This window comes from Falco peregrinus, chromosome 3 (genome assembly GCF_023634155.1).
Source record: "Falco peregrinus isolate bFalPer1 chromosome 3, bFalPer1.pri, whole genome shotgun sequence".
Taxonomy (NCBI): domain Eukaryota; kingdom Metazoa; phylum Chordata; class Aves; order Falconiformes; family Falconidae; genus Falco; species Falco peregrinus.
The window spans coordinates 68,278,050-68,296,456 of record NC_073723.1 but is presented as its reverse complement, the minus strand read 5'-3'; the positions used below and the strand labels follow the sequence as shown (position 1 = coordinate 68,296,456).

Genomic DNA, 18,407 nt, shown 5'->3' with positions numbered 1-18,407 from the left:
ATATATATAATCTCAGAACAGAGTGTCCTGGATATATTTAACTGTTTCAGCATTTGGTATTGAATAAGCAGGAGGAAGGCTTTCCAGAATAGAAAAAGTCATTAATATCAGCATTGTGAAGGTTTAGGAGAGGAGTTGAACATTTGGCTCATAAAGACTACAGATAAATTATTTCCAGAATATACTTTAATCTCTCTCTCTTTTTACTTTTGGATAAATTCAATATTCATAGAGGTTTTCGATTAAGTAGATGAGCTTCGCGCTTTGCTACAGTAAGTAGCTATAGACATGAAATGACTGGACTGATGAGTTATTATTGTATACATTATATACTTATGTATTAGTAGAAAACAGGTAAACACAACATTAGAGTTGTGCTTATTAGAATCAGCACAATTAAATCAGCCAATAAAATTGTTCTATAGTCTTAATTACAGTTTATGCTTGGTCGGACAGATAATGTCGCGATAATCTTACCTGTTCTAACTCTAAAGTTCTATATGATTCAAAGCCCTGATAGAAGTCCTATGTTTAGTTACCTGTAGGATTTATCCAGACTTCAGTCCTGATGTAAAAATACAAATTGTGTAGCTACATAGCCATACACACAGTGTGTATCAGAAGAATGCCACAGTACCACTGTTAATAGAGGATTAAAAATAGTTTAGCTCTTCATGAACTTCTATACTTGCATTAAGTTGTGTTGCATTTCAAGAAATGTATAGCAGCTGAAGAGCATCTGGAAGGGAGAGCAATGAGAGAGTTCTAGGAAACCTGAGGAAAAACGGAAAGTTATTCAATGTCATCTAGAAGATTTTTTTGAAGGAGCATGATGCCAGATAATAAAAGGCTTTTACAATGAGGAAGGAGAGCTCTGATGTCGATAGGATAAGTCATGGTCCTTCATGCCAAAAGAAAGATTCAGGTTAGATACTAGGGAAGCAAATTTCAAATACCAGGGAGGGCATTATGAATGATTGGTGTGGTGGGTTGACCCTGGCTGGACACCAGGTGTCCACCAACCTGTTCTATCACTCCCCTCCCCAGCAGAAAGGGAGGGGGGAGAAAATAAGATGGGAAAAAACATGTGGGTCAAGATATCGGCAGTTTGATGAAATAATAGCAAAAGCTGTACACGCAGAAGCGAGGAAAGGATGTTTTTCTCTGCTTCCCATTAGCAGGTGATATTTGGCCACTTCCTGGGAAGCAGGGCTTCAGTTACCCCAGTGGTTGCTCTGGAAGACAAACATAAATACCAAATACTACCCCTTCCTCCTTTCTTTTAGCTATTATATCTGAGCAGACATCATATGGCATGGAATACCCCATTGGTCACTTTGCATCAGCTGTCCTGGCTATGTCCCTTCCCAAGCTCTTGCCCACCCCCAGCCTTCTGGTAAGAGGAGGGGGGAGGTTGGAGAGGCAGCCTTGATGCCCTGTGAGCACTGCTCAGGAGCAGTCAGGGCACTGGTGTGTTATCACCACCTTTCCAGCCACCAGTACAAGCACAGCGCTGTGAGGGCTGCTGGAGGGCTCAGCCAGACCAGATACAACTGGTTAAGCAAGTTTGTTTGGACAGCATTGCTAGTGGTCTTAGGGTGCAGGTTAGGTAACAACCTATGAAAACGGAAAGAAACATCCCTAATCCTACCTTTAGGCAGAGGGCTGGGTACTCTCCATGAATCTTGCTGTTCCCATCTTACCAAATTCTCTGAGTAGAGAGACAGGGCAATATACAAGCACATAAATCAGTGTTTCCCAACGTGTGGGGCTGACAGCTTTTCCAGCAAGCTATAAAAAAACCCCAGTTTTCAAGGTTAGATTAATCTTAGAGGGGTAAGTCCAATTTAGCACTTGAACATTCTTAGTGTGATTTTCACATATATACACAAATATATATCTGTATGTATACACACATATACATGCATATACACACATATGGTTATGGTATTGCCATACTGGCACAAGTTGAAAATTTTTCAGATATTAAGGAAGAAATTAGTGGATAAAATTTAAAAAAAACCTTGTATGAAGTAAGATTTACAGTAAGAATGTTTATGGGCCTGATTCAAGTGAACTGGAATCTATTGTCATATTTTGCAGTCAGCTTCCTTTGTGCTTATCCAACCTTGAACTAATGACATATTCAGTATAACAATCTAGTGACATCATTCTAAGTTATGGCATCTTGCACCTATGAAAACAGGCTCTCCTGCTAAGAACAGTAAGAACTCAGCAGATGTCTTTAAATCCACATGTTCCTGTACTCTGGGCTGCACAGTTTGTTACTGGGAATTATGCCTAAAAGGCCAGTTACTCAGACAGAATTTGGGTTGGATCTTTACATCTTTAGTTTCTTAATTAAACTGTGCCAGAATGTGGGCTGCTTGCAATTTCATTTGGCTTAAGCTCATCCAATCTAAACTGTCTGCAGTAGCAAGATGCAAGTCTTTTCCTTGGTTTCCAATTCCAGTTTCAAGCCAAGTCTGAGCTCAACACAGGAGCAATGAGATCAGTCAGGGAGAATGAACTTGAGATCTCTAAGCCTGAGCTTCAAACAGACAGTCTGGGTGTAATATTGCTCCTATCATCAGCAAGTGGAAATAGGACAAAGGACAGCAAATTTCTTGCACACATTTAAAATAGAGCAATCACTGATTACCTTATAAACACAAAAAATAAAATGCTGAAAATGCATGCAGAACTGAAACTTTCTGGAAGTTCAGAAGACAGCAGAAGGCAGATTAAACACAACTTCAAACTATACGTAGACCTGGAGCCTTCTATTTAACAGTGACTCATTGCAACACGTGTGTTTCTTATAAACATTCAAAGCCAGTTCTGGCTGAGTAAGATGGCTGTGAGTCTAGAGTTCAAAAATACTGGGGGTTCTGCACATTGTGTAGAAGCTGACTTCATACACTAATCAGAGCAAGAATGGAAAATGAAGATGGGAGCTGCTGACTGAATGTGCCAACCTGCCCAAAACAGTAAAGAGCTGGAGGAACCTCCCCATCCCAAAATACTTTACTGTACAACAAAGCCCGGAGAAAGAATGGACAGGTTATTGCACTGGGATTTGAAAAACTTCAGAGATATCATTAGCTACAGCAGTGGATAAGCAAAGAATCTCTATTTATGAATGGCAGAGAAGAAAATTAAAAGAATTAGTCTTTTCTTGCTTTCTGTTAAGGGTGAATGTTGGAGGATGATATCAACAACAAGCCTTTTTTTATATTGGATGTGTCAGCAGAGTTTGACAAGGCCCCCCAGGAAGACAGGACACATGTTCGTGCTCAGGTAGCGCTGCCTTTGGTGGGTGAATTCCCCATCAAGACACTATTGTGTCGTGCTTGTTACTTGAGAGGTTTTGTAGGGGCGGGGGGGGGGGGGAGCAAAAAACCCCCAGAATTTGACAGTAAGAGCAATAAAAGTTTTACAAAGATGATGTTCTGATGCTGGGAAACAACCATTAAGCAATACTTATAATTGGAAACTCTGGGTAGCTTGGGAAAGAGCACCCAAACTACAGACAGATAAGCATTAATTTCAATCTGGTTCAGTGGACCAGTCATCTGTTCAGGAGGAATGATCAAGAGGTATGCTTAGACTAAGCAAAAGAGATGCTACCCTCTGTGTGTACACCACGAGAAATGAAATTAAGTTGTAAATTAGTTAGTCAAAGCTATAACTAATTCTCCCACCCCACTTGAGCATGCTACTGGGCAAAGAATGTACCTTTACAGGTTATAGGATGCAAGACTTAACAAAAATCTTAAGAAACTGAAGACTTTAATAACAAGTATCTAGTTTTGACATATTACTGCAATATTCTTAAACCTGAGCTGCCTGTGAGTGGTGACATTTGTTTCCAGCAGAGCTATGGGGGAGAGGCGGGAGCAGGATGCACAGCACACAGGATGGGGCCAGGGTGAGGCCCGTGAGGAGAACTGGGCAGGCCGAGCCATGGCGGACAGGGTGCGGTGGTGGCTGGGCTCGCCTGTGGCAATGGGACCAGCCCCAGCTCAAGCTGGGCAGAAGCTCACTGATAAACAAGGCTGGGGGCAGGACGTGCTAGGCCAGGCATGGCCGACAGGCCCAAGTGGGACCAAGCCAGTTGCATATTTACAAGGGATAGGTATTGCTCCCTGGTAAAGTCTCTGTATCACTTGTCACTGCTTTCATGGTGGATCTTGTATCCATGTACCTGACCATATAGAGAGATGATACTGTCAGTTCCAGGTGCCTGACTTTGAATTAAATGGAGTCTGGAGAGAGACTGGGTTGTTAGCACGTGCGTTTCCTGCACAGTTAGGAGGAAACACACGGTAAAGCAAATTGCAGGGCTACAAGTCTGTATAAACCAATCTGACCAAACGAAAACATTTTCTGTTCTTACATGTGAAGTGGAAACGTGTGCTCTTGGATGACACCTGCAAAAAAACCCAGTTTAAGCTGTCAGTACTGGCAGACTAGCATAACTTTTGGAGGCTTCTTAATCAGGTGTAGAAGAGAAGCTTTAAGCTTTACACTAAAATTTAATAGGAGCCATTTGAGTGGTGGTTCCTGAAATGTTACAGAAAAATGAAATTTAGAGAGTGAAAAACCTAATAGCCAGAGACACTTTTACAGGCTTCAAATGAGCTCCATCTCTGACAAAGCTCTGAACCTTGCTAACATAATGATAATAATATTATGAATGAAAAAAACCCAACACACTTATACAGCATTCCTGGAACAAGGTGAACAAATAAGAAGTAGAAAATATTGATTACCTATGTTAAACCATTAAAATCACTTCTTTGAAACAGTTTTGTTAGATAAAGATGTAAGACAAGCGTGTGTGTAGAATCATGTCTGCAGAATCTCTTCTAGCAGGCATGGTAATACACGTGCCACGGTAGCACTGACAAAAAAACCACTTTTAGCTTAGCATTAATCTATTCCACTCAGGTATAGAAATATAATCAACCTCAGCACCCTCAAATCAAATAATTGTTAGGAAAAGTGATAAAAAACCTTACTGATTAAAGTAATAAAACATATGCCAAAGAGAACAGCAGAATCAGGATGTGATCTACGGTTTTCAGTGTTAGAACAGCACCAAGGAGCTGTAAAGGTTGTCACTTGCAAGCATTTTGCCACTGTAGGAGAGAAAAATGAGGATAGCTTGACAGTTAGAATTAATGTCAGTTATTGGGCACTCACAGAAGTCTGAAGAAACAAATAGGACAAAGCAAAGAAATCCAGAGATCTTCACTTGTTCAGGAAAATGGTATTTTGATGTCTGAGCCTGGCTGTGAATCACAGGGTGTTAGAAGAAGTACCATATAAGACTGTCGCCCTTGACAGACAGTATTCTCCAAGCCCCAGGAGAGGAAAATATGAGGTATGGAGTTCTCTGCAAAGCATCTTTCCAGACTAGCAACTACAGGCCAAAAAATGTCAACCCCCACCCCCCCAAAATGAACAAAAAAACCAAAAAGAACATATACTTTTAACATTTTTGGGCTGAAGTAACATTGATTAAAAAAAACAACAACACATGTTTAGGATCTAAGCAACAGGAGAGGCTGCTTTAGGAGACAAATTCTAAACATTGTTAATGCTGCTTAGGCTGGTATACTTGTCTTCTTGCCTTGAAGGAGATTATTTAATGTTGCAAAATCTGCTTTAACAAACTGGGTTTCAAACTGAGCTTCTCTGGTGCTGGAGGTATCATCTTGAAAGTCCTTTGTTAGTCACATAGGGTTGAATGAGATGCAGAATAAAGCAGGCACTGTAACTGATCACTGAGCGACAGGGAAAGACATCGCACCATTTAGCCCAGTCCCTGTGCTTACAAGAGAATTGACTGAACTTAGAAGCTGAATATGTGAAAACTAAATGTTACGCCCTGATGAAGAGGAGGTTTTTGTCTTACATCTAAATTACTTTTGGCAATTGAACGATGGCTTTTTGTTTGTTTGGTTTGGTTTTAGGGGACTGAATGTCTGTGCACCTATATTAAGTCTGATACGCTGGGATATGGTTTGAAGTTTTTCCTGACTGCCCTGATCAATCATGTTGTCAGCCCTAACCTTCATTGACTGATTAAAAAGCAGAACTCATCAAAATTATTCACTCTGAAGAGATTATAATCTGACCATTTTACTGAGGTGATATATTATTCATAGTTTACAATCATTTTTTTTCCTAATATATACAGAAAATTCTGTTTTCAAATTTAAATTAAAAAAATAGTAAAACTTAGACAGCATTTCCTTTTTCATTCTTATGATGGCAATAAAAACCTTAAAGGTGACAAGACTATTATTTAAAATATAATGTGACTGGGTGTAAATTACATATGTCAAATTTGCAGTGAGGCTTTATCAGTTTTGTTGTTAATGGCATTGGCATTTGCAGCGACATCTCAAAGCTCAGCAAAAGCTAATACTTGTGCACTAGCAACTTGTTCTAAATAATGTGGAACTGATCATTTGAGGAAATTGTTTTATTAAAACTTTACAACAAAAAATGTGAAAGAAGAGGATATGTTGCTTCTTTCAAATAAGATGTACTCTTCAACAAGAATGTCCCAGTTGTGCTAAAATAATGTGTCCATATCTACAGAAATGTTAATTCCAGAAATTCCCATTGGCATCAATGAAAAAATGCTTAATGAATGCAGATAGTGGCATTTGAGTTTGTGACCTCTTTTTTTGTTCATTTGTTTTCTTTAGGGGAAACAATGTTTCTTATCCATTGCTGGTAGAAGTAATGACTAAGATCTCAGTAAATGAAATAACTAGAAAAACTGATAATTTTTCTCTCACTTTGTGCTTAATTTCTTTTAGGGAGATCCACACACCAGTGAAAGTAATGAGAATATTGCCACTGAATTCAGAAAACCATGTATCAGGAACATTTTGCCTTAGATAACAGTTTGTCATAAAATCAGTTTTATTCTTTCCCTGGGGAACTCAATTTATTAGTCATTTTCTTCTGCCAGTGTGGGTCTTACAGCCAGTGACAGGAACAATGGCAAATATATAGTAATAAAACCATAAAAATTGGCATAGGCGTGCAGATACAATTAAATTATTCCAGCTATTTAAAATAAAATCTGATCCAATATCAGGTTGTCAGTTTGTGCAATCAGTTTCCAGTTTTTAAAAATGCACTGCAGTCTGAATGCATAGGTCTGATCCAAATAAGTAAATGGAAAGATACCCACTGATTTCGGAGAGGTTTTTATCAAGTCCTCATTACTTTATATAAAGTTCTAATAATAGTCATCTCCAAAGGAGACTATGAAAATGAAACTCCAAGTCATCTCAGAATATCAGGAATTTATTTTCTCTAATTTATGAAACTTCATGCCATTGAAGAAGGTGCTATTATTCTTATGAAGGGTGAACATAGAATTTTAAGTCAAATATTCTTTCCAGTGGTTCCCATACCTATCAAGTCTATATATGTTATGATCTTAGCTGAATTTATCACACACAGGAATGAACTGGTATGGCCAACAGCAGAATTCATGCTTGAGAAAAACTGAAAGTTGGCTTCTTCACTGAAAGAGTCAAAGTGAAATGCTAAGTTATTGTTCTCTTGATTCCTTCTCAGCATTTATAACTGCTACTCTAAGAAATATTTCATTATTTTATAAGGCTAGCATGCCACCGGAAACTAGAGAATGTCAAATGATAAGCTCAGAGAAATAAGACTTTGGCTGTATTGTTATATGAACAATTTATTTGAAGAGATCAGGAATAATTGATGAATGCTGGAAATGGCTGTGAGAGCTGGCATTTTGTAACCACAGTTAGCATTAGAACATTTCTGGTAAGAATGGAAAATACATTACTTCTCAATGCTGAAATGGGATACCCTATTACAAGATAAATGTTTGCCTATATATATTTATACATGCATACATATGTATAGGTAATTGTATATCTATAAGACAGCAGGGTAGAAATAGAGAACAAGTGAGCAAGCATAAGAGGTTGTTCCCCCACTATGTCAAGTATAGTTTTAACATTGTTCTGCAGTTAGACTAAGGCTTTTTTTTTTTTTTTTTTTTTTTTCCTGGAGTAGGTAAGAATTCTCCTGAAAGAGTGGAATAAGATAAAAAGGTTATATATGTACATGGCATTATATCTGCACAGTCTGTCATATCTATATATGATATCTTGCAACATACAGATGGTATACATATGATAGGCATTCATGTTGGAAGCCTTCTGTGCTTCTCTGTAACACATTTATCTGACATGCTTTGTTTTCTGGAAAACAGTTCAGTCATGTGTATACAACATTTCGTATAATCAGCTGCAGAAGGTTTTTATTGCATTACCTGTGACAAAGCTGGCAAGCGCCCATCTGAAGCAGGCTGCTTCCGTTAGTGGAGGAAAGAAAAGCAATGTGTACCTTTCTCCCCATTCTAAGTGAAATTTTATGCAGAGATGGACAATGGACTATCTCAGCAGCTTTACAGGAGAAGCTGTGTATCAGGATTTCACAGTGCCTGTTTCGCTCTGTTTTGAGCAGGAGCAACTGTTCTCTAGCACACAGAAGCAGCTGTCTGATGAGTGCCAGCTATAGCCAGTTGCTAGATGTGGGTATCGTGGTGCTACCTCTTCCCATACCTCCATCCCTCATGCATAGTCTTGCTCTGGCAGGACAGTAGTGTGCTTGTGCCAGCTGGACCCAAGGAGCTGCTAATAAAAGAGGTCTTATCAAACCATGAGAGTGAGGAGTAAGAGCCCATCACACATTGGCCACCCCAGTTCTGCATTTGAGTCACTGACTCATCCAAAGTTCTTGTCTGTATTTTTCTCACTGGCCTTTTGCTGCTGGTTTTTGTTTGGTTCCAGTTAATTTCTGCACATTTTCATACACTTCCTATCAGAAGTGTAACAGTTAGTAGGAAGTAGCTGGCAGTGAATGTCAGCAGTTCGGCCTTCTGGCCATGGAAGTGGCTGATGCTATATAAACAGAAAAAAGCAGGAGCCACACTGAAGATGAGGTTTACCTGGGAAACTAAAGTAGTCAGATATCAGCAAAGCAGAAATTATCTGAACAGCTGAAGAACACCAAGAACAAAGATTTGGAGCTCAGGGAGTTAAGGGTCAGGTACCTGAGCAGCTGGGGAAGGGAGGAAGAGTGTAGAGAATGAAACAGAGACTTGGTAAAGGGATGTAGCCAGTGCAGAGGGACTTCAGAAATCCATTTTCTGAAGTCAACAAATCTTCAGAGTTCAAAACAAGCCTTTAAATATGACTTCACCAAGGAAGTAGGTGACCTGCTTTATCAGGAATGGAAACTGCATGTCCCCCAGTAGAAGAGGAAATAGCAAGACTTTTCAAGACAACTTGTTTATAAAAAGTGGTGGTTACTATGAGAAAATTTCAGCAATGCTAGGTGACTGAACTCTAGTAACTTTTCATTCCAGTGCAGGGGTGGAGCAACCAGTAAATGAAATTGTAACCACTATAGAAAGTATTCCTATTACTTTGTGTGTTGCTGTTAATGTTCCATTTTGTGGAGAATACAAACAGCTTCCTTGATTTATAATATTTAAAAAACATGGTGAAAGTAGAATTCACTTAACAGCAATTTCATTGAAATATATTCCTCTGAGTTCTGGAAGATGGGAATGTTGGAACATAAGTAAGGATTACTGTAAGAAATAACATTAGAAAAAGGTGAGGCAAGCAAAATGAAGCTTACTTACTATAACAAATTTCATGTTAGTAAGAATTGTTTTACAAACATTCTTTTCAGAGAGACCAGTTGCAAAGTGTAACAAGGAATCAAAATGTATCATAATGCACTATCTGAAAAGGTTCATTTAAAGATATGAGCTATTAGTAAAAGTGTCAGACTGCTTAATAGCACATAATTCTCAAACTATATGAGCTTTAATATTTTAATGAGGTGAAGTGGTGAGTCCTGTTGCTACTACAATATGCTATGTTTGTGTACTTTGTGCAAATGCAGAGAAGGTTTTTAAGCAATTGTTCTGTCATGTAAAAACCTACCTGAAGTTAAGATTATTTGTAAAGAAGTATATCTGGTGTCTAATACAGTAGTTTCTTTTTGCTTATGTTTTCAAATGAAGATGCGTATAGCTGGATGCTGGCTATGTTTACTGGCTTTTTGTGCTATTTCTGCCCTACTTCACCTTTCCGTATCATTCTCCTGAAGTCTTCTGGGTATGCTTGGCAGTTTGATTATGTCTCACGTGTCTATTGAAAATATTACTTGCCTTCTCTGTTACTGGAATATTTGATGTTGCTTGTATTATCAATTGCTTTTAAAATGAGTGGTTTTCCCTATTAAAGACCATTTAGAGTTTTATATCAAATAATAGCATTTTCTTCTCACCCCTGCTACTTTATGAGTAGATTTAAAGACTTCTTTGCAAAGAGAAATACATCTATTACTTTTTGAGAGAACTTAGCTTGTATGTAAGAGACATTTCCTAAAAAAAATTCTAGGTTTCAAGCAGTTTCCATGAAGTATGCTTGATTTCAGCCCTGTTAAATTATGAAGATATATACCATAAAGCTTTGTTTAGAAAAGCTGAGATGGTGGCCAAATTGCTTGAGGAAACATGAAAAGATTAATGACTGAGTTTTGCCTGGCTCCCAGATTCTTACTTCCTGAATCAGTGTAGCTGAGACATATCATAAAGATGACACATATTGACTCTGGGGAGGAAGCAGCAATTATTTGCCTTATTATTTTCCATGTCAGGCAAGTAATAGAGTAATATTGTGCCAGCCAGCAAAAGAAGAAATGTCTAGCTTGTCTGTCCTTCAGCTTGAAGGACTGCTGTACATACTTCTCAAACACGGGTATGTATTTGGAGATTAGGACTTTACTGCAACAAATAATAATAATAATTAGAAAATCTAGATCTTCTGCTAGATTCTACTTTGAAGCAAGACAAAATACCAGGAAGTATAAACACAGTATTCAGTTTCAACATTAGTGTCCTTCCAGGGAAGTGGCCTATGGATCACAAGTTCCAGAAAAATAATTTTGGTAGTAGTGTTGTGTAGTCTTTCTCCCACAAGGTAGAACAAAGGTGTTTAATGTTTGTTTAGTCATTCTCAAATGTCTTTACACGTTGCCTTTGTTGTTTCATAGATCTATTTGCGATTCTTGGACTACGAGATGCAGAATTCCAATGAATGCAAAAGGAATTTTGTAGCTGTCTATGATGGAAGCAGCTCTGTGGAGGATTTGAAAGCAAAGTTTTGCAGCACTGTTGCTAATGATGTAATGCTGCGGACAGGTCTCGGAGTGATCCGCATGTGGGCAGATGAAGGCAGTCGAAACAGCCGATTCCAAATGCTCTTCACATCTTTCCAAGAACGTAAGAACCTAATCAATGCATCTGCCTTTCAGTTTGTTGAATGGTCCCAAAAACTGTTAATGTTTTCTTTATGCAGAGTAGTCACTGAAAAATGTTCCCAAACAAGCTATGTAAATTTTCAGAACAGTTTTTTATGCCAAGCATTTGTAGTGTGCAATAATTTGTAGTGCAGTAGACAGAGCTCAGGATTCAGAGAGAGCACAGGATTCAAAGACAGGAAGACAGCTATGAGTAGTCACGACCTGCCCTGTCATAAGACTGTGACTTTTGTCTGATCCCCAAGCTACTGGGCTGCTGTGTCTTTTTCCTTACACAGTGCAGAAAATAATACAGCTGTGAAGGTTTTTATCAAGCCTAATCCTTTTCTATTAATGTTAGTTTTTAGGTCTCATTGTGATGGGCATTTGAAAAATACCTTATGATTGTTTTATCACAGCTGGTGGGTGTATTTGTGCATATCCCAGAATGCATATATCAATAAACATATAAGTCAGATACTTTTAAGCAAAGAATTTAGTTGTTGGGTTGGGTTTTTTTTATAGTAACAGGAGCTTTCTAAAAGTCTTACATGTTGTTTTGGTTAATACTCTTTCTATGCACCTTGCCTACATTCATACGTTTATATGATTTCTGGACCCAGATAATAAGGAAAACAGCCTTTCAAAGAAACAAAAGGTAGTTCTACCCAGTTAAGAAAAAAAAAAAAAAACAACCACCAAACAACCAAAAAACCCCAATCAAACAAATAAACCACAAAACCCACTCAACAAAATGCAATAATCTCATTAGCTTAAAATAACTGACTCAGGTAATCACTTGTGAAAGATATTGATTTGTTTTCTTTGATGGAAATAATACCGGTCCCTTGAGGAAGGAGAATATGCATTTATTTTCACATGCTGATTCATGTCTGTTTTTAATGTATTTTTTGGTTTGTGCATCACATGTCTGACAGGAAGATTCCTGTGTGGCTGTCAGTGGTTGGAATGAAGGTGCACTTCTACCAAACACTTTCTTCATCTGTATTCTGTGTGTGTGTACCCTGCAATGAGGCAATGAGACTCTGTTGAAAGCAACCTCTGTAATTCCTTAATTATGGCTCTGATTAAAAATTTCTGACAGTCCATGTGCCTGAAACTGCATACGCCACTGTATTCTCACATTTCAGCCTTAGGGTGGATTATATTTTTCTTGTCTGTAAATCAGGCCAGGGTCTAAAAGATATTCAGAACCCTCAGCTGAGATGATACTGCCCTTCTGTCATTTCTGCAACTGGAGATGTCTTGAATATTCAAGATCTGATTCATTTTTTTCACAAGGCATCCTGATCTGTTACCTTAGAAACAACTGCATAGACATTGGAGGTTCATAGCGTATAAAGAACTGGAGAGTGAAGTGCTATGATGACTAACTTGAAATGAAGGTTTGAATAAGTGTGTGTTTGCAAGGCTTTCATATTTTAAAGGAAAATAAGGAAAAATGTGGGCTTTTCTCTTATAATATTCCAAGACATTTACCTGACATGCTACATCTTATGAGCTACTCCATTCTTGTAAACAGACGATAGTTTATACTGCATGGTATTCTGACTGGGAAGTTGAAAATATTAACATGATGTGTTTTCTCTAAATTTATTCTGAATAACCATTGTGCACTAAAAGCTGAAAATTTATTAAGGGCTAAATTGTGCTTTGAGATATGTATACACAGCCTGTTCATAAATAGTAGAAGAAGCTGCATCTGTATTTTTAATGGTGTAAATTGACTTTAAAGATTTAAAGGTGATGCAAACTGTACTTTCTGTGCCATGTCAGTTGTCTGTAAGTGCTGCCTTATGCCTCAGACAGAGCTGGCTGTCAGGAGTCAGCTAGAGCAGATGTCCGGTGTGCGCACTGGCGAGACACAGCTCATAGAATGTAAACTGCAATGTCTTTCAGCAGCGTGTGGGAATAATTAGATCATCTGCATGGAAGAGAAGGAATGTCAGACCTCATTCAGGGAGATGTACATCAGGGAACAGACACCTGTGTCTCTGCTCGGGGGCAAAGAAAGAGGAAAAAAGCTATTTTGTTCACCTAGAGATGAGAAAGAAACAAAATAGAAAATGAAATTTATGTTGTGGCCATGTGCATCGGAAAAAGTGACAAAGTAAAATTCCTGCATTTACTGTTGCTGTGGGAATGACCAGGAGGTGTCATGATCTGTAGCTCCCCAAATTCCTCTCCTTAGTGTGGAGTTAAGTTGTTGAGATTGTGAGTCTTCCCTTACACAAGGCTCTGTAAACTGGAAGTGGTTTGGGTTTTTTGTGAAAACAGGCTACTTAGCCTGAGGAATGTTTTCTTTCTGTGTGAGTCTGTTCAGTGTTCATTCTTGTTATAGAGCTGTTTCCTGAGGTCTTGACATTTGTGTAGAGCAGAGAAGTCTTAAAGAAATTTTTTACATTATTATTTTCATACAGTTTGATCAGTGTGGTCCAATTACATTTGAAATATGTCTCTCTTTTGTTGGTGTCTAAAGGTGGTCTTACAAGTTTCCAAAGCTCTAGCAGTGATGTTTTGTAGAGCAGCAGTACTATAAATATGTCTGAAGGAAAGGCATACAATGACAGAGGTTGTTAAATTTCCGGTGCCAGAAAACCCGTAATGATTCTCACATCATGAAAATAGTAGAGCTCTAAGTAACACTTAAAAACCAATTAATTTTTAATAGCTGATAATTTAGAGTGATGATCTGATATTTTGTGATCAGCATTATTAGCTATTCCAACTGTCATTATGGGCTTTGTCTGCTTATGTCCTTACCTTTTTAATCCTTAATATGTCTTCTAAACATATATATATATATATATATAAAATCATATTTTGTGTATGGTAGTCACTTGTATAACAGATTTTAAATATCCAATAAATAAATTTAAGAATCATAAAAAGAAAAACAAGAAAGCTGGTATCATCAAAAAGTGTCTGTTGATCTAGTAAGAAGTCTTGAAAAATGGAGTCTTTTGTTTCAGCCACTGACTAACTGTTCATTTCATTTTCCATGACTGTGAGAGTGATCTCCAGCCTGATTAATGACAGACGTGCTACACCTACAGCTTCTTCAAAGAGCTGCTCCTGAGCAGACACACCTACACTTTAACCAAAAAGCAGATTCGTAGAACCAAGGCATATGGGATAAGAGAAAATCCCTCTGTATGCACAGCAGGCAAGATGTTCTTTCACCTCTGACTGCTATTTGGTAGCACTGCTTCCTTCTCCATCCCTGCATCAGAAACCCCAGACCTGAAAAATATCATTCCTTCTCTTATTTTGTTCTCCTTTTCAGCTCTAAGTGTTTTTAAAGCCCTGTCACACATGGTTTTCCTATAGCAGCATAAGTTCTATTGTTCTTATTTTCCTTTTATTGACAAAATATTTGGCTAGAAATCTAGGGCCATGTTTAAAATAGTGCACAGCTTTATGAAGTATCAACACTCAAGTCCTTGTTTACAGCCAGAACCCTTGAAGATGATCACACCAGCACGGGCAATTTTCTAATAGGGAAAATACTGCAGGTATGCAGTAGTAACAATGACTGTTATTGTTGTAATGCAAAGGGAACTACTGAGGAAGGGAACAACAAACCAATAAGTGTAACACGTGAAAAGATGGTTTCCCATTGCAAGGACTTAGTAGTGTAAATAGGCTGCAGCTTTACTGGTTTTGCTCTGTGCTTCCACACTAACACTTAAAAAAGAAAACACTGGTGTTGCTTTCTTGCTGGTGAGCACTCATCTGTGATTTTCTTCCCCTCTGTGCTATTTGCAGCTACCTCTACTGAAAAGCCCTCACTGGCTAAGCATCCCAAAGACTCTCTGACCCTGAACAAAATAACAGTTTGTGGTGCATAGTGTATAAACTGAACACAGAATGGAGCTCTGAGCATGTGCTCCTGAGTTGCCATTCTCTGGTGAGTTCATATATCAAAAAAACCCATGAAACCACATATAAGTGTTTTTTAAAGACTAGATTACTGATATGTATCTGGTATTAACTATCTGTAAAAGTTACATTTATCTTGAACAGAGCTGACTGAAGGTGGCTGAGAAAGAAAATTCAGTATTAAACACATTTCATTTTCAAGTTTCTAACAGATATATTTTAATAAGATTTTTTTCATTAGTGTCAAATGAAAAAATAAGTAATTACTTAATATTAATAATTAAGATTACTTGCTTTTAACCATCTTCATAATTTTATAATCTTAATAAAGTGGAACAGTCTCTCAGCATGACTGAAGTACTTTTCCTCAGAGAAGCTGAGAAAAGAAGTCTTCCTCTGTTTCAAGGATGATCTATACTTCACGTACTCAAGAATTCTTGTGCAGAGCATGATGCAATGAGCTATCTTGAGTATATGAGGAGTAGGTGTGAAATGTCTAACAAGTGGAGCAGAAAATATTTCTCACATCTAACCATTGTTAAGATTTCAGAAATTTCCTGTTCACCCTCAGGAGAAAGCAAGATCTCTCCAAAAGGTCATGACAAGAAGGGGGGAAAAGAAAGAAGCCTAAAAATACCTAAAGTAGGGTAGGACATTCATCTAAGATTAGTGAGTCCTGGACTGAAATCCCTGTCTTGAAACAAGCTCAAAGGGTAAATCTACATGGTTCAATGAAGTATGACATAGACACCCAAGGTAGCTTGCTCAGAACTACTTCACTCCCTAGAAGCAAAGAAGTTGCGCTAACCCTGCATCGTGCTTAGAAACAGTGCAAATGCACAGGGAAGGCACTGCACTGAAGTGGAACAGCCAGGCTTCACAGCAGGTCCATGATAAATCAGCTTTTGGCCTCACCTTGTAAAAATGTTTTGACTTGGCCGTGTCTGCATTTTATACCCAAAGTATCTTGTAATGTCCAGCAAAACAATGCCCAACAAACAAAGATATTTTTATTATTATTATTAATGTCATAACATCACAACAGTATAATAATTATTAATAACACAGAGAATATTTAATTGCTATAGTGCTTTATAAATATTGTTATTTTATAGTATAAATGTGCATGCATTACTTGTGATTATTTTATTGTCTCAGTGGAAGCAGGTGGGGTTTTTTTAGGTATAAAATAGAACTGCTTTTGTTTCACGTTACTTTGTAAACATGGCATATGGAAGAACTATAAACGTTCTTTATGTTTCTCTGCCTTAGAGCTATTCAGGATTAAAAGAATTTACTATCACCTTGCATTAATAAATGAAAAAGTATAGATTATTTGTCCCATCTGCACCCCCAAAACCTTCCAACAGTAAGAAAATAAAGTCAATTCCATTGGCTCAATTTTTATGAGTTTTGAAAGCAGTAACTTTCAAATACTAAACTCAGGGGTTTTTTAATATTGTGATGGTAACCTTCTGGAAATATGATCATTATTGCAACCTCCTAAGTTGTACTATGAACAAAATATATTTACATGCCAGATAACAGAAAAAAGGTTATTATTATAGGATTTTTTAAAGTATGTTTCCTAAACGTGTAAAAGATTCTGGGATATCATGTCCATTTCTGTTAACTCACTTGCTTATATATCTTCTAGGATAAGTGCACCATCTTGTGTTGAGTATAAATACTTGTAAAGCAGAAGATGTTACATTATAATTAATTCAATAACTACAGGTTTTTAACTTTATGTAAATAAAAATGTTTGCATATTAAGATACAAGATATCCCTACACATACCACAAAATTCTTAAAAAGAAGATATTACCATTAAAAATAATGTAGAATGAAAGTGTTTAAAACTTTTTGTTTAATACATATTATTTTATATAAGCTATAATTTTACATCAAAACAATATATTGGTTCACATAAAAACTAGAAAAATAACCTTTATTAATATTCTTTAAAATGTGATTTAATTTAAATTATAGTGTTTCCATGCTGCAAAAATCCAACAATTTATCAAAGACTTGAAGTTATTAAAATATATCAGATTGAATTATACATATAGTTCTAATTTGCTCGCTTACATTATAATCATTATGAATTGTTCATTATGCTGAACAGGCTGTTTCACTTATTTCTTGACAGAGCTTGACTCCAGGCAGCTTTGGGACACAGGAGAAATAACATATCTGCATGTTCCCGACTTACTTTTAACCTAATTATGAAACCATCTTTTCAGGGAGTCAGAAGGGTTGAAGTTGGAAGGGACTCCAGGATATGATCTAGTCCAATCCTTCTGCTCAAAGCAGGGTCAGCTACAGCAGGTTGCTCAGGGCTGTGCCCAGTTGGGTTGTGAATATCTTCAGTGATGGAGACTCCACAGCCTTTTTGGGAAACCAGCTACTACACAGTGTTTGACCAGCTTCAAAGTAGAAGTTTGTTCTTGCATTCAAGAGGAATTTCCTGTATTTCATTCAGTGCTCATTGCTTCTTGACATATCACCAGGCACCACTAAGAGCCGGTTCTGTCTTCTTTACTCCCTCCCATCAGGTATTCATACACACTGATGAGAACCCCTCTGAGCTTTCCCTTCTCCAGGCTGAACAATCCCAACTCTCTCAGCTTCTCCTTAGGTCAGATGATCCAAGCAAGCCTTTAACAGACTTTTTGGCCTTTTGCTGGACTCACTCCAGTATGTCTTGCTGAGAAGGCAAGAACTGGACACAGCACCGCAGATGTGGCCTCACCAGTGCTGAGTAGAGAGGAAGGATCATGTCCCTCAACTGGCTGATGAGACTCTTTCTAATGCAGCCAAGAATACTGATGGTCTCCTTTGCCACAAGGGTACATTGCTAGCTTGTGGTCAACTTATTGTGTGCACCAGCACCTTTTCTGCTAACTTGCTTTCCAGATGGTCAGTCCCCAGCATGTACTGGTACATGAGGTTATTCCTCCCCAGACACAGGACTTTGCATTTCTTTTTGTTGATCTGTTTGAAGTTCCTGTTTCTTCATCCTGCCAAGACCCATCTGCACAGCTGCCCAACCACTTGGTCCATCAATAAGTCCTCCCAGTTTTGCACTGCCTGTGAACTTGCTGAGGATA

General features: G+C 37.8%; 1 protein-coding gene across 3 annotated transcripts in view; it reads left to right on the top strand.

Moving 5' to 3' along the window:
• Window positions 1-18,407, top strand: part of NETO1 (neuropilin and tolloid like 1) — a 74,831-nt gene that overhangs the window by 41,081 nt on the left and 15,343 nt on the right. For all 3 annotated transcript variants that reach the window (XM_027781753.2, XM_027781749.2, XM_005233865.3), the window contains exon 7: window positions 11,146-11,374. In XM_027781753.2, the coding sequence (XP_027637554.1) occupies window positions 11,146-11,374 (229 nt within the window). The remainder of the gene's footprint in view (window positions 1-11,145; window positions 11,375-18,407) is intronic.